This window comes from Pollachius pollachius (genome assembly GCF_949987615.1).
Source record: "Pollachius pollachius genome assembly, chromosome: 1".
Taxonomy (NCBI): Eukaryota; Metazoa; Chordata; class Actinopteri; order Gadiformes; family Gadidae; genus Pollachius; species Pollachius pollachius.
Window position 1 is genome coordinate 37,184,892 of NC_136934.1, and position 25,670 is coordinate 37,210,561.

General features: G+C 47.6%; 1 protein-coding gene across 2 annotated transcripts in view; it reads left to right on the forward strand.

The window, feature by feature from the left end:
- Positions 1 to 24,140, forward strand: part of sema6cb (semaphorin 6Cb) — a 120,338-nt gene extending 96,198 nt beyond the window's left edge. Inside the window, exons 17-21 of one of the 2 annotated variants that reach the window (XM_079758328.1) lie at positions 2,844 to 2,921; positions 6,867 to 6,925; positions 7,402 to 7,455; positions 11,135 to 11,290; positions 20,868 to 24,140. In XM_079758328.1, the coding sequence (XP_079614454.1) occupies positions 2,844 to 2,921; positions 6,867 to 6,925; positions 7,402 to 7,455; positions 11,135 to 11,290; positions 20,868 to 22,240 (1,720 nt within the window). In that variant the 3' untranslated portion in view covers positions 22,241 to 24,140. The remainder of the gene's footprint in view (positions 1 to 2,843; positions 2,922 to 6,866; positions 6,926 to 7,401; positions 7,456 to 11,134; positions 11,291 to 20,867) is intronic. The other variant, XM_079758329.1, reaches the window with a different exon arrangement.
- Positions 24,141 to 25,670: the final 1,530 nt, after the last annotated feature.

Sequence of the window (25,670 nt, forward strand, 5' to 3'; positions counted from 1 at the left end):
GTAGCCCCGGGGGTCAGCAAGTCTGTGATTCATCTCAGACAACCCCCCCCTCTCCCCTCCCTCTCTCTCCCCTCTGGCATGCTTCTCCCAGCAGACCTCATCGTATCCCCTCCTGTTCCCTGACACCAGACTACAGACTACTGCAGGACAGACGTAGGGCCTCTTACATCTCTTGACACGCTGAATCAAACTCGTGGCTGCCAGATTGACCCATTACTCAAAAACCTCAGTTTTATTACAAAATGAGCAGAGAAATATTGACCCAAAACATTGTTCCAGTCCAACTGTCTTCTTTGTGAGGAAAATCGATTTGAAATTAGATAGTTTCATGAAATGAAGCAGTTTCATGTTTGGGGTGATATTATGTCTATTGGATTCAAAATACTAAATCCTAAAAGACGGTTTCGCGGTTTCAGTTTGACGGTATTCAGTTCAACCTCACCGCTAAATGCCACTCTCTGATACACTGCCCATTTACATTATGTTAGTCATGTGTGTTACATACGTTGGTTTTCTCATTTACATTGACTGTTTCTTTGCCCGTGCCTTATTCTGATAGTGTAAGATCTATAAATAGAACAGTAATGAAGAGTTGACTTGGCACGAGAAGAGAGTACTAGTCAGAAAACCCAGCGTTAGTTAAACTCCCTTTTAATTTATTGGTCATTGTAACAAGACACAGACATGAAATTGCACCGGCGTGGGACGTTTGTGGACAGCCACAAGAGAACCTCAGTGTTCCTGGTAGAAGGTGAGACTTTAAAAGTGGCACTTTTTAGGGTAGGGTGTTCTGTTTTCCAACATAGGGCACACACTGAGAACAGGCTTTTGCTTTTAGCAAAACAGACTTTGAGATGACAACGAGAGGCTGTTAGATTTTGTGGACCAGCTAAGAAAAATACAAGGGGCCAATTATTCAGTGCAGAGTACAATGAGCTACAACCCCGAGCAGCTAATGCTGTGTCTTAATGGTCGCTAGCTAAACGCGGCAGTGCCATCATCAGAGTAAATGGCATGAGGCTGCCTACACACTGGCAATTTCAAACAGCGGGCTATGTGCTAAAAGGGGGCTGCTTATTCTGCTTATTCATCGATTGTACCGTCTCTATTTTCATACATACATCTGTTTTCGTGAAAGGAACCAAAAGTACCATCTTTGATATTGAAGAGGGTTCTGTGCCAGATGAAAGTTTTCCCTGTGCCAGTTTGGCCCCGGGGCCACGATTTGGGGGACCTCAGCTGTAGCTTCGAGAGCGAAAGCTTATTTTTTTTAATTATATTTTTTCTACTTGAGGCACCGCTATCGATATAATGTTTCAGAAAGCGCAGTGTTTTGCACGACTCCGTGGGAAGTGAGAATTTTGATGAATGCATTCAGGCGCCGAAAGAAGATATTTCTTAAGCCCGGCGCCCCTCATCAACAAGGGATTTCATACCCTCTCGGAATACGGAATTGTATTTTGATATCTATCTTTTCTCACTCTGTTGACAGTTGAGCTACTTCTATATGACTCCTATCCTTAGGTCTCCTTGGCGATGCTATCCGGCTACTTTCACCATGACAACACCATGAAATCCTGTCTTATCTACTCTGGTTATCCTCAGTGCTCCTTGGCTGTCTGTCTGGGTGTCTGCCTTATCCCGGGGCTGTCTGCAATCCTCAAGCCATCCTCTCACTTAATGAACTAGAAATGGGTTATTTGATATCCCATAATTTTTGGCGCCATGCTATGCCCAGCATGTTGCAGATGTGACAACGGCGAGTTACGGCCCAGGGCTTTTGGAACCCCTCTCTCACACCCCCAACCCGCACACACACATACGCACACAAAAAAAGCAAAAGCAGTTGTTTTTTCCTAGTGTTTAAAGCACATATCTCCGAGTGGGCCAGCGGGAAGGCCAGCCTCCAACTGATGTGTCAGTGTAGTTCTGTCTGCCAGTACCGGGTTCCAGAACCCTGCAGGACACCGCTTTAGAAGGTTTCCAGAGCCAAGCGTTTGACAGGTTATGTCTGTAAGATGATATGGACGGGCCTGAAAAGGCCGTGCCAAAATACCTTCATGTGTTTGATGGATGGACAAGTTATACATATCTCGTAAAACTGCATTATGTTCATTTGAAATGCACAATTTATCCAATCTCTTTTTCAATACTCGTATCGTAATGAGCATGTAAAATTTGTGTCCCATTTTAAATCAGTTTCATGCTTAATGCTAAAAATTATTTTAAGAAGTATTTTAATATTTGTGGATACCTTTCGTTATTATGGGATCCATTCAGAGAATTTCTACAACTCTCTATTCGTCTGACCCCAGGATTCCAGGGTGATTTAATGTGAATGCTTCCTGCGTCACTCGGCAGGCAGAGGTATGGCAGTGTGTCACAGGCACTCCTCATCCAAAGATCCGACGTACCCGTCTGCCCACAGAGAGAAAACGGGACGCTTCATCATGCCTTTTGCTTAGTCTTCACCCTGCTTCTCCATCTGCAGTCGTGGCAAAGGCCCGCCGCAGTGCTCCCTATCTCCCTCAACGGTTAGGTCGCTAGCATTGTCTCTCTCCCCCCCCCCCGGCTAGCATCTGCTCACTAAACACACACACACACACACACACACACACACACACACACACACACACACACACACACACACACACACAGACACTGCTGACAGCACTTAGCCTGGTTTAGTATATGTCTGTCTCATGGAAGAGACTCAGGTCGGTCTGACTAACCGTCTTACCGTCTGACAACGTTACTTACATTCATACCGGCTGTCTGGACGAACGCTCGTCCCCCGTGTGACTTTCTGACGGACTGTCGCCCTTCCTGTGTGTGTTTTGCAGGAGCTGTCTCTCCTCCCGGGACCCCTACTGTGTGTGGCTGAGGTCAGACAGCTGCGCCACCGTCACCCCTGGAATCAAGTACGTTTGAACACACGTCCACCCATGCACTCCTGCTAATGGAAATATGACAGCTAATAGAATTACCCAGCAAACCTCGTCCGTGCGCACTGTTCGTTTCTAATGGAAAATCCAAGGGCAAAATCAACCTTGGCTCCGTGTAATATGGGCCTACTATTCAGAAGCGCTCGGAGAACAATTCATATCCAACCGGCGGTCTGATTGAGTCGCGGCGTCTGACGGACGAGGGGAGTGTTCCTCGCTCCGAGGAATCGATAGCCAATCCGGAGCCGGGCCCGGCCGCCGTGTCTACATGATGAATACAGAGCCCGGGATCTCCATGAGAACACAGTGCCACCGCAACCCCCCACCCCCGACCAGAGATCAGTCACCCAGCATCCATCTTCTTTGGACATGAGTTGCGAGCGCACACATGCATGTCTAATAAGTCGGTGTCTGAATGGGGGGTTTGCTTCTGTGGTAAGTGGGGTTAGTGATAGGTTTGCTTCTGTGGTAAGTGGGGTTAGTGATGGGTTTAGTTTTGTGGTACTTAGTTGGGTAAGTGATGGGTTAAGTTCTGTGATTGAATGGGGTTGTGGTGTGTTTAGTTCTGTGGCTACGAGTTTGATGAGTGGTGGTGTTATTGGCGAAGGTTTAGTGGTGTAGTGTTTAGTGGTAGATTAGTGGTGATCTTAGGGCAGGGTTTAGAGGTGGGGGTTGGTGGTGGATTAGTGGTGGGTCTGGAGGTGGGTTTATTGTCGATAATGTCTTGTTCTTTTCTCCATTGTGCCAGAAAACAAGATGGAAAGAAGCAGCCTTGTCGCATTTGAATCAATTTGACCACGTTCCGTGTGTGTGTGTGTGCGTGTGTGCGTGCGTGCGTGCGTGCGTGCGTGCGTATGTGTGCACTTGAATCCATAGGCCTGTTCCTCGTAGTGGGTGTGTGTGTGCGAGTATGTGAGAAGGCAAAAGGCCAATCAATACACCTCTGTGAATGCATCACATCCATCCTCTTTCTCATTCTATCCCTTTCTTCTTTCTTTCTTTGGTTCTTTGTTTCTTCTTTGTGTTTGTATAACAAGTTCCCTCTTTCTTCTCACCTCTCCCGTGCCCATTCATTTCCCCCTCCTATAGACTGCCTAGCACATGTCGGCGGTGGTTAACGATTGCTCCCCCACCCGCTGCCAGCAGTGGACAGAGGGAGAGTTAGCGTAATAGGATTGTGTAGGACGAAACCCTCGGATGTTAAAAAGAGTTGTACAGAAGCCACTTCACTCATCTCTGGTCGACTGCAGATTCTCAAAGCCCCTCTCTCCGGCTGTACATCACCGTGGAGACCGCCGCGACCAAGGCAGATTTTTTGACATCTATGAGTTGTAAGAGAAAAAAAAGAAAAGGCGAAGAAAGAAAAAATCTATGAATAACTCTAAAGTGAAGTGAAGGCTGCTGCTGCCCTCTGCCCGGTGACATCACACTGACCCGGCCTCAGACAGACAGGGAAGAGTGAGTTAGTTTGACGGCCGGCAGTGAGGATCTGCAGTGGCACGGAGCACCCACAGCAGCCAGACAGACATATTGCTTCCCATACCCTCTCTCTGACAGGCCCTGGTTGGGATTGTGTGTGTGTGTGTGTGTGTGTGTGTGTGTGTGTGTGTGTGTGTGTGTGTGTGTGTGTGTGTCTCAATGTTCTGTAAGTGTGCATGCTTGCATATGAATCCAGTGATTTCAAATGTGAACAAAGTGTAGACATGGTGTAATGAGATACATGCGTGCCCATCTGTCTGGTACTCCCAAAGTATATGTGTGTGTATGTTGTTTATGTGTGTCCATATTCGGTTCTTGTAAATTCTTGAATACGAATGTAATCAAGTAGGTTTTTCTCCTTTTGAAAGAGAACAATGTTTAATCGAATGGCGTGAACGTGAATATATCTGTCTTGTATATACTGGATTCCCAGCGGTGTTTCTGTGTGTCTGGTTGTGTGTGTACAAATGGGGTATAGTATCCAACATGTTTCGAAAAGCGATGTCTGCGCCGATGTCAGGGGCGGTTGTGGTCCTGTGTGTTAGGGATGTTTTGCAGGCAGCTCAGCCGCTCTGAACATCAATGAACCAGAAGAAAAGTCCAAAACGTTCCTCTCAGGCCTGGCAGAGACAGGCTGGGGTGTGGGGGTCTGAACCTCTGTGTTGGGAACGTCTGTGTGGAGCGGTGGAGCTGGTCACTTCACAGGTCCCGACAGGAATGCCTTGCATTTGACGGGTTGCTGGTTCACTATACCCAGTCTCCGTCTTGGTAAAGTGTTCATGAGCAAGTCACTCCTAGCTAGTGTCGACCAGCTGATGTTGCATATATGAATGGGTTTTGAGGCATTTATTATTAAAAGTGGCTCTTTATTTACCATGCACAAGGCATTTATTTTACGAAACCATATTTTATTAATCTCCAAATTACACAGTTATACACAGTGTTGGGGGAATTAAAGCAACAATAAGCAATTCAATGGAAGAAATCATAACAATGCCAAAGATCATAATGTCTTACATGTGCAGTGCTGTTACAGCGAGCATGTTTCCAATGCAATGGTGTGTTGGCTTTTCTGATAATTAAATTTCTAAATGCTGAAATACATGGTGAAATATCGTAACATGTGTAGTTAGGGAGCAGTGCGAACGACACGCCATGGTGTGTCATTAAATGTATGAGAAGTCTTGTTTAGTACACAAACACACGTACGCATAAATGTGCACAAACAAACACAAATACACAGAGATAAACACGCGCATCCACCTTTAAACCCACCAGCTGCTGCTTTAACAGATCCAGTTGCATCTCACCCCCCCCCCCCCCCCCAGCTGGTTCCGCTGGCAATCTAGCTGCTTCCTTGCTCTAAACCACACACACACACACACACAAACACATATGAATGCACACACACACACGCACACAGACGACTACGCACACACAGAGATGACTACAAACACACACACGTACACAAACACAAAGAAACATACAGATTACAACACACACAAACAAATAACTAAACCCTCACCCACGAATACTCGCATAAACACATACAGACGATGACTACACAAACCCACACACATAAACATGACTATACACATGCACACAGACTAAACTCAAAAAGATGCACACACAGACTCACACAGTCACACGCTCAACCAAGATTACAGATACATACAAGACACACACACACACACACACATGACTACACATGCATACACACACGCACAACCCTGCAAACACACTCTATCTGTCTGGCACATATGTGTGACTCTCCTGGTGTATGCGTTCATGTCTATAAAAGTGTCGATTACACTATTCATCACTCTGGCGTCTGTATGTTTTATCATCACTCTGTGCCGGGGTGGGGGTTCGATATCAATAAGTGAGTTTGTCTTGTGAAAGGCGTGGGTGTTCATGCGTGTGCGGACACATGATGTGTCCCCTGCCCGCTCCTGATAGGTCTATTCCCGGCCTTAATACATTTCTTTAATTGTGCCGGAGGCCGTCTGCTGCGTGGTGGGAGGTTTATCACCAGGCTGGAGGTTCTGCACTGGAACTAATGGGTTGCTGGCTCTTTCCCTCACCTGCCCACCACATGGCCCCTCCGTGCATTACTCAGTGGCTACGTCTAATGCACTGAGCCGACAGACTACCGTCGTCAGCGTTCATGGAGATCGAGTCAGCAATCATAGACCCTGAGTCGCAAACCTGGTGATTTTTTGACCCCAGGTCTACGATTTCTGAATTGAGTAGGTGTTCTGTATTCCGCGTTTGGTTGTATTTCAAGGGAATCGACGTAATCACCCTCATCCGATTTACAGCAAAGCATCGGTGTTCTCACCTCGATGACATGCTGTTGGTATAAAATAGTCAAATGCATAATGTATTTAGGAAAATTCCCCAACAACATCTCTCTGTTTACGTCTCTCCCTCTCTCTCTAGGGGCGGATTTGAACAGGACGTGGAAAACAGCCAGCCGCAGTATCCTGAGAACTGCCACGGTACGTCCTAAGAAGACAATCTTTTTTATTTTCCTATTTATCTCCGCCTCCTCCTCAGTCAGCCCCAACGTTAATCTCTTTAACCAATCGTGGCAGCGATGTTTTCCCCGCCATTGTCCATAACGTAGTGCAGTGTGATGCCGTTCAAAGGCAGAGAGACGTCTGGGGCGTGGGTGTCGGCATGATAAAGCGTTTTGCGGGCGCCTCGTTATTCCCGGCCCCCACACGGAGACTAATTGGAGGAAAGCGAGGCCTCGGGAGCCCGTTTGCTTCCTGAACGCCACCCGGCATGTGCTGCTGTGCTCCGGCTCGGCCCTGTATGTTTATAAATGGCTCTGCATCCTGGTCCTCTGCCCCTCTGAATGTCTGGGGTGTCTGCCCGCTCATCTATAAGGCCTGTACCACTCAGGGGTATGTGAGGGGGGCCCTGTTGAAAGTCATATTGCTAATCCATTTTCTTTCCCCCCCCCCTGCAGATGTCCTGGCGACGACACGCAAGCAGAACACGGTGGCAGCGGACTCGGCGTACGGTCAGTAGATCCCCTCGATAACAAGCTAGCTCCCCTCACAACCGACCGGTTAGCCGGTTAGCACTGAGGACCCTAAGCCTTAACTGTTCTGGCTAAAGCTGGTGGAACAAGCCTATGAACCTAGCGGGGCTCCCCCAACTGGTTAGATAAGCCTTCCAGCAGTCTGTGCGCTCACCGGTTCGATTTACCCCCCCCCCCCCCCCCCCCCCCCCCAAGAGCTGCATCAGGGCTGCAAAATCTAAGGTTATCTTCTCAGGAGCTTGTATCTCAGTGTGTGTGTCTGATCATTCGGTCCTGGTGCTGGTAACCCTCCTCTCCAGTATCCAGCTGGTTTGGAAACGGCATCCTTCTCTCCATGGGTGCTGCAGGATGCTACACTCGCTGTGCTGCCTAACTCCCCGTACCTTGGATCCAGCACCCCCGGCATTGTCCCATTACCTTTACCCTTCACCCCCCCCATACACACACCACCCAACACCACATCCATTGGACATGGCGCAGCCTCTTCTGGCTCTTCTGGCTCAGGGAGGGGGCTCTCTCACACATCATGGGGGGAAGAAACTGTCTTGTGCCAAAAGTCTGCGATAATGTTTTGTTGACGAAGACTAGCGGGAGATGGAGAATGTGTCTTTTTCTTTGCCTGGGTGATACTGGTAGCTGCTCTGTAGGTACTTGGCTCTGGGCAATGATCTGGTACTGGGGCCTCCCGGGTTTGGGAGGGCTAACTTCACGGTCTGTTTTTTATCTACAAGAGATTTACGCCAGTCCAACTGCCGCCTGTCAAATAGTGTGACTTACTAACACCACACATCTTAGGCTCACTGGAGAGAGAAAGTTTTGAAGACTTATATGACTGAAAATCGAGGCCTGTTCGTCTCCGGACAAATTGGGTCACTGGGGAGCTAATGATGGCGGCATATCCAGGCCAGTGATTAGTATCAGCGGCAAGAGATGGCAGCCATTATGGCTCTCTAGATCCATCCATTCAGTGCTCTCTCTCGCTCGCTCTCACTCTCTCTGTATCTTTCTCCATCTCTAACTCTCGCTCTCACTCTCTTGCGCGCTCTCTCTCTCTCTCTCTCTCTCTCTCTCTCTCTCTCTCGCCCTCGCTCTCTCTCTCTCTCGATCTCTCTCGATCTCTCTCTCTCGCTCGCTCTCTCTCTCTCTCTCGATCTCTCTCTCTCTCTCGATCTCTGTCTCACTGTGTGTGTGTGAGAACAGAAGTATGTCTGCCAGAGGCTTACCCCCACACCTAACCTCCCAGAATGCATCTGTGAGCACGCTGTAGTCGGTCTGCCTGCTGGAGGGAAGAGGACCCAGAGGGTAGCAAAGAGGTTTTGACGAGTGCCCCCTGGTGGTTAACCCCTTTGGGCGCCCCCCCGTCAGCCGTAATTTGTACACACCTTTTGAAGCTCCAAACCGAAGGGCCTTTTGTGTTTGCTTTGTTTTTTTTGTTTATTTCAACTTTTTTGGGGGGGTTCTGTCAGTGGGGAGAGGCGGGGAGGTGTTTTATTTTCCCCGTTGTTGTTGTTGTTTTTTTCGAGCAGCGTTTCACAAAAGCCCTCGGCGCTGTGCGCAGGGAAGATCAATTATCAGCTTTCCCACACAATAACACAGCCCATATGCAGAACAAAGCTGTCGACGCACAGGGTTCCCTGCGCCACAGCCAAGGGGCACGTCTCTCTCTCTCTCTCTTTGTTCCTCCTTTACCCCAATGCCCCAGCCAATCAGGGCCCACGCAGAGCGACACGGGGAGAAAGGGAGAGAAGGCCACGGGTCCGGCGCCCAAATCAAACCATTCTCTGTTGTGAAACGGGCCTTGTCTCCCGTTCTAATTCTCTCAACAGTAAGCGAGTGTGTGCCGCCCGGCCGCACACACTCGCAGCATTTTGTGAAAAATGGAACTAATAACGCAGCCCTCGGGCTAGCGTCCAGCACGCCATCGCCGGCGCTCCCTCGCGTGCCGCTTTAATTTGCTTGGCACAGATGGCGCTCTGACAGGGCATCTTATTCAAAGCGAAAGCTGTCAACTGGCACAGGGAGGCTAGAACGAGTACAGGCTCATGAGAACAGCCCCCCCCCCCCCCCCACTGGTCCTGGCTGGGCGGACATTTTGCAGTATGTTAGCGTCATGGCTGGCCTGTTAGCTCAGGAGCGCTGGCCAGCATCGCTAGCCTACGTGCCTACACACACACACGCACACGCACACACCAGATCTCAAGGACGGGCACTTGACAGAGGATTAAAGCCACAACTACTCCGTGTGACTTGCCGTCTAGTTGTCCAAAATGTGGCGTGTGATTACGTGAGCAGCGGAGCCAACCCCCCGCCCAGCAGGGGAGCTCCGGGTTTGTCCTTGAAATGTGCAGATCAAAAAAAGCCGAAGTTGTTTTGTTTTATTCCCTTTTGGTCTTTGGTCAACGTGTTTTTTTTCTGTTGTCCACTTTGACTCAAGCTGGGAGCGTTTTGTCTGTTAAAAGGCGTGAGTGAGGGGGCGGAGGAGGAGGGGGGCTTCAGCTGGTCTCCGATGCCATTGGAGGAGGGAGAGACAGAGAGACAGTGGGGTGGCTTCACCGCGTAGGAGTTCAAAGGACAGTAGATGTGGAACCCGTCTTGTACCGGAGAACTGGGTGGTGTTTGTATGTTGTACACACAGAGCACAGAGTTTTATTCAACTAGACCAGAGCTAGGATTCGGAGCCTGGAGCCCTGGGGTTAAATGGTTTCTGATTGGCTAAATGACAAATAACCACCTGCAAACTAACACCCAGCAGCTTATTCATATGAAGCCCTGACAGGCGGCCAGCGTTGCGCTCCTGAGTCTATTTTTGTGTCTGCTTGTTAGAAAAATATATATACTGAACTTGCTGCAGCTTTTTTATTTTTTAATGATTATGGAAGGAATTGGAGGGGGCTTTTTTTTAGTATGTTGAGGGCATTGTTAACAAGAGTATCTATCTGTGTTAACGTCTGGTGAGTGGCGTTTCAGGTGTAGATAATGCTTTGGAAATGCTTGGTTTGTACAGACAATAATTGCCCTGTTTTTTTTCTGAAGTAGCTAGGGGAAATGTGTTCTCCATGTTAGAGTGACTTTCTGGTGTAAGTGGAGGGTTAGTATTCAGCATGCAAGGTTTGCTTTGCCACACATAATATGCATGGCAAGGTTAATGTTGGTACTTTGATGCAACACTCTGACTTGCTGTTTAGTACATCAGGTAAATGCCCATAATTACTACTGAATACTAGTGTTTCACCAGTATATCACTCAGTAATTAACAAAATATCTAAGCATTTGGAAATGAACAATAACCACCATATACATGTGTGTGTATATACCAAGAAAATACTGTGCCATTAGCATGCTCCGAAAGAATAGTTCTTCGTTGATTAGGATGGCTATTTCCATATCTGGTCCATTGACAGGAAGTGGGCGAGGCTTATCCCAGGGGTCTTGATATAAAGCGATTAACATACGGGTGACCTCGGCGTCCTATCGGGGGGCTCTTCCTCTGAGCTTCCTCTTCTGGGAGGCCGTACCTTTACGGGACCAACATATTCTGTGGGCTATTCACATTTCTCATCTCTAACCACTCACCCTCTCACCCTCCCTTCCCTTCCCTCCCTCCCTCCTCCTCCTTCACCTCCTCCTCCTCCTCCTCCCACCTTCGCCACAAACACAGGGAAGACCACACCCGCAACCGCCAGCACAACCAATGGCGGGCCTGCACTGCCAAAGGAGGCAGGTGACCCCGAAAGAGGCACAGGTCCCGATGGCCCTGCCCTCGTAGGGCAACAGGGGTCACCTGACTCGGAGCCAATCAGTGTGGAGATGGAGGGTAAGGGGGGCGGGGTTATCTCTCCTAACCGAACTAAACAGACTTGCGTCGCATTGCACTGGGGGTGGGGGGGTCCCGAGTGGTTAACCGTGCACTCGTAACCATGACTACTAACTGCCTGTTGGCCCCCGTTGGGGGTATTGGATATAGGTTAGAACCAGGTCTCCCCTCCGTGAGACATCGGCCTGTTTGGAGCATGCATCCTAGAACACGTGCGCGCATCAGTCGACCCCTCTGCATTCCGCTTCCCATGCATATTGAAATGGAACGCTCTCACTTTGAAATGCCCAACGCTAAAATACCAACGGAATATTTTTTTGCACATCCATCTCTCAGCAATGTATTTTTTGCTTTCCCAAGTACAAATGTGCCTTATTGCAATTATTTATGATGGATGGCTTTAAGTCTTGCAGAAAATGACTTTTAAGAAGACATTTTCAGCAAATGCCCAGGGTTGCCTTGCATTTATGGTTGACTGTTCATGCATGCATGTCTAAACTATTTAATGTACTCTTAGGCTGACTTAGACCGAGTATGACTTATTTTAGTTGACTAACCTTTTAACAATCTGGATGTAGGAGTCTAATCTCTTAGTAAATGGCAAAATGCTTGGCTAATTGATTTTGCCCCCACAGTCCATTATTCATGTGATGGGGCATGATATTGATTATTGATGGTTCAAATATGATTTTCATATATGTATAGGTATTGATTAATATGTGGAGGTAAAAAAAAAGATATATGACCCTGTTGAAATACCATCACAAAATGCAAAATTGCAGTTTTCTTGTTTTGAACCATGAACTGTGATTGGAGTTCAAATTTAATTTCAACAGTTTTGATCCAACAAAAGTCCTCAGATCAAACTGTGTGCCAAGGCCAAACAAAACCCTAACCCCCTTACCCCCTACCCTGTTAGTGTAGTTCAGCCCCCGACAGACCATCACCATGTGGAACCCAGTTGACATCTCACACACCACCCTCTGACCCTCTTTGAGTTCAACAGTTTTACATTTCAACACCACAGAGACTAGTCCATTTCTACAGTCTAAATTCTAGGGGGGCAGGATAATCGGGGGTGTTTGACTGCGCAGCTGAAAGTTTCTGTGTTACAATCCCAATGTCCACAGCCTCCTTTAGTGAGACGGCAACCCGTCCCAGAGACTCCATCAATCAGTCTGGTAAGGAAAAAGCAACCGTCCATGGCTGCCTCTTCTCCGGTCACCATGACGATCCGCTCTTTAAATGTAAATGATCAAATCTGAACCCCACAAATAAAACAGCTTCCTGGGGGACAGTGGAAGGACAGGTTGGAGGATATGGATCTATTAGGAACGCGGTGGACACAATCTGTTAGAGGTGGTAGTGCTTGATCAGAGGACTGTGGTGATGCGTTTGGGCAAGAAACAGGGCTGCCCTCCCACATTGTTGTTCATTTCAATGAACACTTCCCATTGTTTTTCCCTCTTTTCATCTCCCTCTCTGTCGCTCTCCAGCTTTCCATGGCTCTGTCTTTCTTTCACTATCTGATTCTCTCTCCTATTCATATATATATATTGCTTCTCATTTTCCCTTCCGCCTTTTGACTTGCTCTCTCTATTATTCTCTCTCCCTCTGTCTTTATCCCTCTCTCTCTCTCTCTCTCTCTCTCTCTCTCTCTCTCTCTCTCCAGCCTTCTCCCTGATTATCTTTACATCTGTCCCCATCTGCTTAGCATTGCTTTACTCAGAAGAACTAGATCGCAGATAATTTCATAAGGAGATGATCATTTGTGTAAATGGTGCCACGGCGCTGTTATAGCGCCCTTGAGCAAACAGGGGCATAACAACTTGATCCCCTGAGCTACTAACTTGCAACTCTGAAAGGCATTTAAAAAATGTTTAATGACTTAGAAAGAGTTTTGAAAAAAGGGAATATGTATTTATCACTCTGGAGAATACATTTTCATATCCATAAAACGTACAACCTTTTAACTCACCTTACAGACAAATCAAAAGCGGCCACAACAAAAACTTTGTTTTCCTTTTATGCAGCACAAACATAAAAGGGTTTAAATACTGAGTACATGAATATTAAAACTAACTGTGAAGTTCTGTATTCACATGGGGCCCCGCTTTGGATTCCCGGCCTGGGAACTTGTTGACCTATTGCTATTTAGAAAAATGCCAGCAGTCAAGTCAGAGCAGGGCTGTGTCTGTCAGGGAACCAAGGACGCATCCCCCATTGTTGGGTAAACACAGAACTGTTTGTTAGCTAAACTGTAGTACGTAAGGCAACGCTTCCAGCCCTTTCCAAACCATCTTGCGTATTTGCCTTGGTTGTGCCCCCAATTCTCAATTGACCTTATCTTCACACACCCCGTCTATACGCGCCGAGGAATCAGCGTGGAGAACATCCCCCCCAAAAGCCTGCGCTCCTAGCTAATTTAGCTGAGGAGCGCGGGGGAGACAGCCCGATAATAGTGGGGAGGGAGGATGAGGAGAGCGTTCTGAAAACTCATTAAAACACTGCAGGAGGAACAGAGGGTGAACTCGGCCTGAACTTTCACATGAAGGAGGAATGTGTCCTTGGAGCGGTGGAGGGCATTACGCCGTGTTGTCTCCCAGCGGTTATTTATACCACTTAGTATCTTGAGAGACAGCGGGCCGCATCCGCTCCCATGTAAACATTAGCCCGGGCTACGCCGCACGTCACTCACACTAGTCGTCATGATCCTTCCTCCTCACCCTGCTTGCTTATATTAGAATAATTCCCCCCGGTCTCCGGGCAGAGAACATTTAAAGACGCTGTGTTATCCCGCTGGGGGCCCAAGGGTATTCCAGAGTTCATTGGCCAATCAAAGCAGCAGCGCCCTTACCATCGCTCCCACCTTTTGTCGCTGACTGTTGGCCAATCAGGGAATTTGGCGAGCTCAGCGACGGGCTGGGACGGAAAACGAGTTAAGGCGCTGAATGGAGGCCGACAACTGAAACGTTTTCTAATAATTTAGCATGCTGACGTTGACGGGACCAAGGTTGAGCTCAGAGGAGGGGAGGTGCAAAACACTACACTGGTCATTTTCTTTTAACCATTTATAAGTCAGAGTTGTCTAAGATGAACACACACACACACACATAGTGCTAGCAACAATCAGTCGTCTCTAATTTAACACAAACCCCACTCGTAGAATTAATTCACTCAGTGGTGGAAGCCAATTTGGCGTCCCATTACTTACAGGCATGGCGTAATGGCACTTATGCAAACACACCCTTGACACCCTCTTTTTTTCCTACTCGGTTCTGCACACTAGCGCGCTCTAGACTGCGCGCTTTACGGCCATTATGAGTGACATCATGTTTGCGTCGTTGCTAGCTAGGGGCGATGTGTATAACACCTTACGAGTCATTACCATTACAGAACGCTCCTCTTTCCATCGCCCGGTGAGTTTAATGACATTTTTAATCAAATGAGCAAACATTACTCATTTCATGGTTGAGGTGGACAGTGAGTCAGGGAGTTTTTAAAAGCAGTTTGTGGAGAATTTCTTGGCAGCCTAAGGTGCAGATTATTAACACAGTTTAACGCTCGTGCCCTTGTGAGTTTTTATCACCCCTGTGCTGTCCTGGTACCTGCCTGCCTGCCTGCCTGCCTAATCTTCTATTACAGGTGACCCCGCCTCCTCAGTTGAAGTTGACCCCGCCTCCTCAGTTGAAGTTGACCCCGCCTCCTCAGTTGAAGTTGACCCTGCCCCCTCTGTTGTAGTTGACCCCGCCTCCTCAGTTGAAGTTGACCCTGCCTTTTCTGTTGTAGTTGACCCCGCCTCCTCAGTTGATGTTGACCCCGCCTCCTTAGTTGAAGTTGACCCCTCCTCCTCAGTTGAAGCCGCCTCCCCAGTTGTAGTTGACCCCGCCTCCTCAGTTGAAGTTGACCCCGCCTCCTCAGTTGAAGCTGAACCAGCCTCCTCCTCAGTTCATTTTTCTGATCTGCGGAACTGTTACCACAGAGAGAGAGAGACTCGTCCCCTGAAATGCAGCACTCCGATTATCAGATTATTATTTAAACTATACAAATACACCATTTCTGGCCTTTGACATGGACTGTTCCTTGTGACCCTGCCCCCTGAACCCAGCTGTGTGTTCATGGGTGAAATGCAGAGCTTGGAAACCGTTTGCTTTCCCTGCCCCAAAACACGTAGTTCCCTCCTCTAACTCCCTGTTGCTATGTGTTGTTCATTGATTTGTTTTTAACCCTGCGTGAACAAGAGCACCCCCCCCCCCTGCTCGTGTCGTGTTGGTATCCTGATTCATTAGACACCGGGGAACCACACTGTTGTCAGCAGAGTGAAAAGGGATGTTTTGATTGAGACGTGAGCCATGTTGAAAGGAGACGCGCGCGCGAGAGTGAGCGGCGTATCATGTGATCACGACGCTCCGCCATGATGCCTAATTTACCTGTACCCAATTAAAACCCTAATGAAACCTGTCAATGGTCGGCACGCATCAGCACACCTCGAAGGGGCTGTGCTGCTCGTCACTGTGTGGAGCCGTCGGAGGGGGATGTGATATATTACAGCATATCGTCTTACCTCGCGCAGAAATAGAACTGCATCCAATTGGACGCTCACTGAGGTGGAATATTATGCAAATTCCTAATAACGGGAGTACATGATTGAATTCCCTCACTCAGCATCCAGGCCCCTTGTGAACGCACACACGCACCCACACACACACTTTGGGGTTGATAATATACACGCATGCACTCGTACACAGGTGGGATTGACACACACACACACACACTTTTCGAGCGGTAGTGCGCGCAGTCTTGCAGTGTTCATTAACCAGGTCTGTCAGTTAACATCCACTCTGTATTTAAACTGTCAAGTTTTTCAGCCGAGAGAAAACTGCTCTCTTTTCACAACCTGAGCTTGACAAAGAATACTTTATTATATCCTCATTTCAGCCCATCAGGAGTCTTTTAGCGGTTTTAACTGCTATTTTTTATTTTTCTGTGGAAGGAGTCATTTTCAGAATTTCCTGATTGGAGTGGGATTGGGGGGGGGGGGTTGATAATGATAGCCTACGATGCCTCAAGGAGATTCTTCTTGGTGTCTTTTCATTGGGATGGAGACGCCATTAGCCAAACAATTACAAGTCCTTAGCTTGGAAAAAGTGAAACTAATCAAGGCTGTTTCAGGGAGCGGTCTCAATTAATGTACAAAAATAGAACACAGAAGTTGTTTCCTGGGCTGTAAACCACTTAAAGGCACCCTTGAGGAAGAATAAAACAATTTCAGTGAAATTGTTCTGCCCCCCCCCACACCCCCAAAAAGATAGTTATTGTTCCTTTTCAAATTGTTTTGCATTTGAAAGTGTTTCCTTGTATAGACTCAGGAAATCCACAACTTCCTGCAAAATCACTTGCACAAATTTGCGTCTTTGACATTAATGTCTCAATCGACTTGTGAAATCACAAGTTGTGCTATTACCGCACATCAGCGACTCTCTGGGAAGTACAGAGAAGCTCTCTCTCTCTCCCTTTCAGCTCGGGGAAACTTAAAACCACACATCAAGACCACGCGCAGTGTCAATCACGCCTTGTAGCAGAGTCTACAATGACAACACGTGTTGTCACGAATGGTAGTTTGTCTCGAGTCAACCGCTCCTATAGGAGGGCTTCCAGGCGTTCTCTAATTGGGCTAACTCAGGGTCTAGGGGCTCCAGGAGTAGCTGTCCTATCTGTTCCACTTTGTTTCCCACATTAACTCCCTCACTTACAAAGGCAGAACTCTTGGCATACAGAAGCCCATAACCACAGACAGAGAGACAGGGACGGGGGGAGAGAGCGAGAGAGATGGAGTGCTTGCGCCTTTGTTTTTCCCACGCACAAACCCATCTCCAATTACTCAGCCCCAGCATAGAGGATATGTAAAGCTTTGGTCTGCTTACATAACATGCTGCTGCTCCCTGTCTATTTTTAACAATACGGATGCAATCACAGAGAGAGATGCTCTTCCTACAGTGCTGCGGAACAAGTGTGGTGAAAGCAGGTCTCTCTCTCTTGCACTTTGTCTCTCTCTCGCTCTCTGTCTCTCTGTCTCGCTCTCTCTGCCTCTCTCTCTCTCTCTCTCCCTCTCTCTTCCCTCACAAAACTTGCGCTGCAGTGCATTGCTTCAAAACATTCTGTCACTCATCCGCCCTGTCACTTTCTCTCTCTCTCTCTCTCTCTCGATCTCTCTGTCTCTCGCTCTGTCTCTCCCTCTCTCTATCAAACGCCCACCTCGCTGTCACTCTTCTCGTTCATCTGTCTTTTTTTTTGCTCATTCTTTCGTACTTCTACGCCATCCCTGTGATCTCCGATCAGAGTAGCTGAATTCTTGCTTTCCCCCCCCCCCAACACACACACACACAGACACACATACACACACACACACTCACCACCTGGTTCACATAGTTTGACACACAGGTTGAAGTTCATCACGTTCTCTCTGTTCCCCATTTCCAAAACCTTTTGGAAACCACACACACAGACAAACAGACACATACAATCACACACACACACCGTCCATCTGTTTGTTCACCGTTTGACTGACTGGCCATTTGACTTTCTCTATATTAAGCCGTCACCGGGCTGGGATACAGAAATATAACGTCTCACAGCCACTGACAGGAAGGGAATGCAAGGGACTCTGGAAGGACCCAAACGTTGAAAAGAGTGGCACAGAGTTAAGGGAGTTGTGTCCTCTACCTGAGGTAGAATGTAGAGGAATGTACTGATGCTGTTATATAACTGCATCAAGATATACGATTTCATGATACATGATATACATATATATATATATATATGTGGGTTCAAATCAAATATTGTTTGATATCTCGAGGATGATTCTAATCATTATTCATTTAAAATCTGAAATAAAACAAAACATCGGAAAGTACAATAGTAGCTGAACATAAACAACATGCACCAGCACAAAAAAAAACAATAAAATCCTGACAAAAAACAGCTGAAGCTTATCAATGACTTCCTGTTTACAAAGGTCTTTAGCTGCAAATGTGATGTATTTAATATGAGGTCTGAGCACTGGTAGGATGTTGTATTAATACCCGGTCACAGTGGTCTTTCAATGACACCCTCCTAAGCCCACCAGCACCACCGAGATCCTGCTGATGGCCCCCTCCCCACCCACACAACATCACCATCATCGCTGGGTATTAATTTCGCCGTGAGCACCCCACCATATGTCAGTGATGGAGTCATCCGGCCGCTCCCGAGGCTTGTTGTGACAGGTCAATTGAACGGTCGGGGGGAGGGCTTATCTCCCTCTGTGTGGTGCGCCTCCTCCCCCCTCTCTCCCCCCTGCTGTAGCACTTGACTCATCCACCCCCCCCCCCCCCCCCCCCCCCCCCTCTGATCTGGACCAGGAGGGGTTGTTCCACAACCCACCACCCACGACCCCCCATGGTGATGGAGTTTGGTGGTGTGGGGGAGGGTGAGTCACCCACTATGGCTGTGTCCCCCCTCTGGCAGCAGGGTCAGACCACTCGTTTGAAAGCAGAGCGGGGGGGGGGGGGGGGGGGATTTGTCGGTCATTTATAGAAACAGCTTGCCTTTGCGATCAGACTGCATTGGTCCAGTCTGTTTGCTTTCCCCCCCTCCCTCACTGCATGGTCAGTTAGATCCATGACAGACGACTGCTGATTGACGGATTGAATGTCATTGCATAGCTCTCGCCACTAGGAAAACAAACGGATCAGTTGGAGATTAAATAAAGGTTTTAGTCTGGTTTACAGCGGCTTCACTTTAGATGTCTTTCCATTTGGGAGATCAATTATGATTTATGAGTTTTTAATGTGGTAATAAGCCTGTGCAATCATAAAAAGAGCACTGGCTAAACATTGAGTTTTTTTCATTTTATATATTTGATTTTCCATCGAAATGTTCCTTCCCAGAAAGACTTTGTGTGTCCTATTAATAAGTGTTCCATCTTTGTGTAGGGAAATGGTGGCGGGTAAAGACGTTTGGCAGAGATAATAAGCCTGTTAGTATACTGTCACACAGAAAAGCTTGAAGGATGGCTCCGCAGAAAAAACTTTACCAACTGCATAATCCCACTCTATTAGAATGTGTTCGCTTGCGCGCAAATCGGCATTTGCACGCACACGAACATATCAAGAATAGAAAAATAAAGCCTGTTTGATTCTACTTGTAATTTTGCCCTTTGCTTGTAAACGATTCTCTACCGGCTAGGCTTTGAGGATCCCAAGAGGTGGAGGAGTTGTTTGCTCCATTTCATACTCGATGCGTACAATACAAAAGTGCTGTGGAAGTCACTCACCCACATACTTTGTGAATTTCATTCAACCACTAAACCTGAGCCTTTTTATTCTCTCCTAGCAGGCTCTACAAATATTGACCTTAGTCACAGACCTGTGCACAAAGAGGAAGGTCAAGTAGTGCCGTTTCAAGGAGTATTCATCAATACCTTCGTAGCGTAAGCCTTTTTTTGTGAAATGAATGCGTGTAGAAGTTCACCGTCTCCCCTGAACATGCAAGCAAAGAGAGCGCCGTATGATGCGACACATCGTGTTGGCGCTGAATCCTTTCCTTTACACGTCGGCCTTGCTACGAGACCGATTGTTGTGGAATTATTGTCTATTTTGACACCTGAGTGAAGCTTTCATTTCCCTTTGAATCAAGCTTGTTTGGAACACCTGCGTGTGTTTGCTCTCCCCCATCTCCCCCCATTCCCCCCCCACTCCCTGGTGCAAGCTGTCTGTCTCCTTTTCCCAGACTAATCAATTTCACAGGAGCTGTCATTAAGGCTAGAGAGGGGTCTGGCATTGCAGATGGCACAGCCTCTTTGCAAATGAGGCGGGATTATGAAAAGTGGCAGGTTTCAATCCCTTTATATTATTTCCACACCATTAGGCCGGAGCACCTCGGTCCGGGTTGTGTCACCAGGGGCCGTTTACACGGTGATTGTGCCGGGGCCGCAAAGAGAACACCTGTGTTCCCGGGGCAGCGGACGGTCGTTCCTCAAGGATTCATTTGACTTAAGCCCATGACCTAATTTGATTCAGCGTTGGCAGAGGTGACACTCGGCCAGCTCCAGGGACAGATGTGTTATTTTTGGCCGATGCCGTCGTGCCAGGTGCCACGTCCCGGCCCTCCAACCGGCCGGGCCGAGCACGGCTTCAGAGGGCCCCGCGTCAGGCTGGTGGCAGCGCGCACTTCATCAATATTTTAAAGCCGCACGCTTCATTTCAGAGTTAGGTTTCCTGTCGACTGGGGAGTTGTTGGCTTTTGCCGCCACGCTCCCAGTCAGAGGGGGAAAGCGCGGAAGTACTTGGCAGGAAATGCTTTATTGATCGGTTAACAGTGGAAAAGGTGGAAGCCAGGAGCTCACTTCAAACACTGCAACCTATTCCATGCTGGCTCCCATGCAGAGAGGGCCTCTGCAAACATAACCTGTCTGTACCAGCTGCTCGTTGACCTATTTTAAAAGCCTGGTAAAAAGGCCTCTTCCACTCGTTAAATTGGCCATTCCTGATTTTGGAACCTGTATTGACTCTCTCCCTCGCTGTCCCTTGTCGTGTAGGAGTGCGGCGGCCCCCAGATGTGGATAAGTCCAACCACAGCGTCCACTACACCCTCCTCATCGCCTGTGTGCTGGTGGCCTTCGTCCTGGGCGCCTTTCTCTCCGGCTTTCTGGTGTCCTGCTACTGCAACCACACGGGCCACAAGACAAAAAGGCTGGCCAAGGATCCAGAGGCTCCCATCCCCCACGCCCTGTCCCTCCGCAGCCTGGCCAAGCTCAATGGCCTGCTGGATGGCCAGAACAAGGACGACAAGCTGGAGGTGTCCTCGCCCAAGATCTACAACTCCTTCTTCTCCAACAGCAAGGGGCACCACCATCCCCGGAGGAGCGGGCATCACGGGGTCACCATGGGCGACCTGGTGCACCCCCACCACCTGCACCACTCCTCGGAGCTGTCCGGCCTGCCCACGCCCGACTCCACGCCCGAGCTGCCAATCAAGAGCATGAAGGCCTTCAAGAACCAGTGGGAGCGGAACCAGAACTGCAACAACGCAAAGGAGCCCAAGTCGCACAACATGAGCTCCAGGCCCAGCTCGGCCCTGCTGCACCAGGCCAGCTACCCCTACTCCCACGGCCTGTCCAATGGGCAGGCGCTGATGTGCGGACCCCTGCATCCGGAAGACCGCAAGATTCCTAACGTGGACCGCATTCTTTCCCAGCACCCCTACCCTTGCTATCCGCAGAAGGTCATGGAGGTCACCTCCCTGGACGAGTTGCTGAAGCACATCCACGAGGCCAGCAGCAGCAAGAACGCCCAGCTCATGAGCCCCTCCGGTCTGATGGCCAGCGGCGGCTTCGGCAGCAGCCAGCTTGCGGTGGCCACGCGCATCCAGCCCCAGATCCCGGAGACGGAGTCAGCGCCCTACTACAGCTCCTCCACGTTACCACGGGACAGCCTCACCCGGCGCATGGACGTCCCGCCGGACATCCCCTCGCACCACCAGTCCACGCTGGAGCGGAGGCACTCCTCCCAGAGGCACTCGCTCCTCGCCGCCGCCGCCAAGATGTCCAACGGAGGAGCAGGAGGTGGAGCAGGAGGAGGTGCGGGAGGAGGAGGAGGAGGAGGTGCAGGAGGAGGCGGAGGCATGATCCCGCGGCAGCACAGCTTCGGGCAGCGGAACGGCGGGCCACACCAGCCCCCTCCCCTCCTGGCCCGGATGAACTCCACCGGGAGCGCGTGCGAGGTGCACTACCCCGTCATCCCCAACGGGTACCTGGCGCGGCAGCTCAGCTACAGCGGGGAGCAGCAGGAGGTCATGCACCGGGGGGCCATCGTGCGCCGGACCACCTCCCTCAAGCCCGACGTCCCGCCCAAGCCCCTGTTCATACCGGCCACCTCTCCGGTCAACCAGCAGGGAAAGTTCAACTACTGAGCTCCACAGAGGCGGACTTCTAAGACTATGGAGAAAGATTGTCCCTCCTGAATGTTCCCTTAGAAAACGGTTGAGATACAGACTGCTATAGAGAGAGGATTGGACGCGTGGCAGCCGTTTGCTATGTGGACAAGAAACCAAATTTGCTTTTTTTCTCTTCTCTTTTGTCCAAACAAATATCTTTGTACCATATTGGTATTGCTCAGCTACTCGCTTATAAACCCTTGACAGACTAGTGTACCGTAATGCTGCCACACGATGAAAGGCTGCCAATGTTCTCATTGTCCATTTAAAATGCAAGTTGCTCTTCTTTTTTCTTTATTTTTTAAAAGATGGCCACAGGAGGGTCGGACAAAATATATTGACATCTTGAAGACTTGGAAGCTATGACCTCCTGCAATGCTGTTGAATTTGACTTTTTTTTTTGCCTTTGCTTACTTTCTCTGATGTAGTGTTGATAACCAGCCCTGACTTCCCTGCCCTCCACCCTCGGATGTGTTTATAAGCTTGTGTATGTATATATGTGTGTGTTTATATCCACACGGTATATGTATACATATGCAGTACATGTAATGTGGGATGCAAGACATCTCCCCTAAAGGCAGTTTTGTTTCGGCCTTACTTTAGTCGTAGGCTATAAAAGATGAAGAAGAAAAACACTGGCCACAGTCCAATTCAGATGAGGACCGCGAAGGTCTAGGGAAAGCAAACATGTACTTCATCAACACATTCACAGCCTTGATAATGGCGATAATACGGAATGAGACGCTTCAATACAGACGGTCCTTTAATTTCTTTTATATGCTAATTATCCTTCCCCCCGCATACGAGATCAGCGCTGTCTAATCACGTTCCGTGGAACTCTGAATGCATGCGTCACCACACCAGCTAATTGGCTAATTGGCATAGCATTCTAACCAATTAGGGAAGTCGGCAGGTGTTGTTAAGATGTTGTGTGCTTGGTTGCCATGTGATTAGATTTGCTCACGACTGGGCAAGATGGGTTCAGTTGCATACAAAAAAGTATTTTTTTTTTTTACTGAATGTTAAAATGGTGCTCGGTAGCGTCTCCCGAATGGATACAAAGATATATATTTAAAAAAATGCCCAAAAAGGACTAGAGAAAACCTTGAATGCCGTGAAGGCACATGGACATTACATAGTATGGACTGCAGTTAGTATAATTATTATTAACTTTGTGGTTATTGGTTGTAAATAAAGGAATAATTACTAGCCAAATTTTAACTGTATGTGTAAATGTGTGCCTTATTTAATATTGTGTGTGATTAATGACACAGAGCTAAAAATGGCCACCACGCTATAGATGGTGTCTCATTTTATATGGTTGTCAACGTGTCATATCTATTGTATATTTGAAGAGTTTCATTCCAAAACAATATATTAAACATTTGACAAAAAAGAGAAATAACAATCCCATCTTAATTTTTATAAAGTGATCGCTGCCGTCACTTTTCTCACAGCAAGTTGTTCATCAGTTATTTTGATCTTTTGGCAAACAAATTAGTAAGAATAAAAGTAATGTACTCTTAGGTGCTGTCTTTCACATCAAATATCAGGTATTACTATTTTCCCATAGCGGATATTTTTGCGTTTTGGAATGTAATTCTTTACATGTGTCCACATCGCAAGTGTTTTCCTGCTTCCCAGGATGCCATCCTGAGGGGTAAGTGTGGGGAGGGTTATGAACCCATCCATCTGGTTTCACCATTTCACCGCTCAACGGGTTTCACCACTCGTGATTACCATTGTAAACTTTGTTTTAGCCTCATAGCGCTAACTTCTGTTTAGGGTTTCTTTTTGTTCTTCTTGATTAATATCCAACTACAAAAATTATCAAATATACAACTTTTTTATTGCATGCTTGCTAAGCTGATTTGTTGTTTTTGGCTCCAATCCTAAGAGAACATGCTTTAAAAAAAAAAAGATTATTTTTTTCATCTGTTAGACCTAGAAGTTCGAAAATACATTAGGTTTTTTTTGTGAAAATAAGATTTTTTACTGTGTAGAATCGCTAAAGAAAATGTTTTGAGGACTAACATGGCATTTTGCAGTATGAATGAACAAGGACGCAAATTCAGCAATGCTCAACACCCAGAGTTACCAGCTCTGTGAAACTACAGTAAATCAAAGTCAAAATCGACGTGTGTTTAAAGAGTATGCACACATAACCCTGAAATAATCCAATGACCCCCCCCCCCCCCCCTTCCCGATGGATGGGTCATCGTATATAGAGCTAGAGAGAAGAAAAAAGATCTGGGGGAGTCACTAGTTCGCTAAACATTCGTAGACGAGATGCATATAAGGGTCAGTAGAGCCAACCCAGGAAATACATCCTCTCTCAGAACTCTGCTGTCACAGTCTCGGTTATTTTGGCCCTGGTGTGCTGAAAATTTCAATTACCGGAAATCAACAAGACAGCAATCTATAAGGAACTGCAATTGGGAGCCATTGATTGCTATGTCCTGGGGCTAAATTGACAAAGCACATCATTAACTAGTCAGTAATTTAGAGGAATAAATAGCCCTTGAGACACTAGGACCTGGGCTGGGGTTGACTAAACCTAAGTTAGTGTGGAGTTACCAGACTATTACAAGAGTATAAAAATGTCAGCCGAACAACCCTAATTTAAGACTGACCATGAGATTGCTAAAGAGAAGTTTTGGCAGCTATCAGGCTTTAATGTGTTTTTGTATCAGTTGTCGAGTGAGATTGTGTGGGGAAAGGGAATGGTTTGAAAAGAGGGAAATCTGTATTTGATTTCTCCTGGCTTGAGTGTAAATACATGCCATTGGGGTGGAGGATCAGTGATTCAGCAGTATGTTTTTTTTGTATGATTTCCAGTCTACACCTTCTGAGCTACTGTGAATCTGGACTCGCAGAAATACCATTGTATGTCTCTTATACTAGGAATAAATGACAATATAATACAAGTGTCGCTCTGTGTGTGAATATGTCTAGTTTACAATCAGCCATCTAGTCACTTCCCCTGGGCGCTTAGCTTTGTTTTTTTGGTGTTACATTTTGTACGAACAGTTCTCATATGACTGGTATTGGATACCTGTAGTAACTCCTAACACATATGGAGTGAGTTGGCTTGACTTCTGAGGACTTTATGAAATCACAAATCTGTCAGATGTCGGATGTCTTCCATTTCAAGGAACTGCGTAATGGGGAATTCCTTTTTTTGGTTCTGTCTAAAGGAAAGAAGCTGGTTGAAAACGGCATCAAACCCACTCACATCAGCGTTTGATGAGCTTTCTAAGGCAGAAAATGCCAATGAAATGAATTAGGCCGCCACCCCTTGTACAGACAGGAATAAGTAACATAATTATGTTATTACAGAATTAAGTTTTGTTGCTTTCAAATGCTTAATTTCTCCCTCTGGAAATGCCCTTTTAGTTTTTGGGGT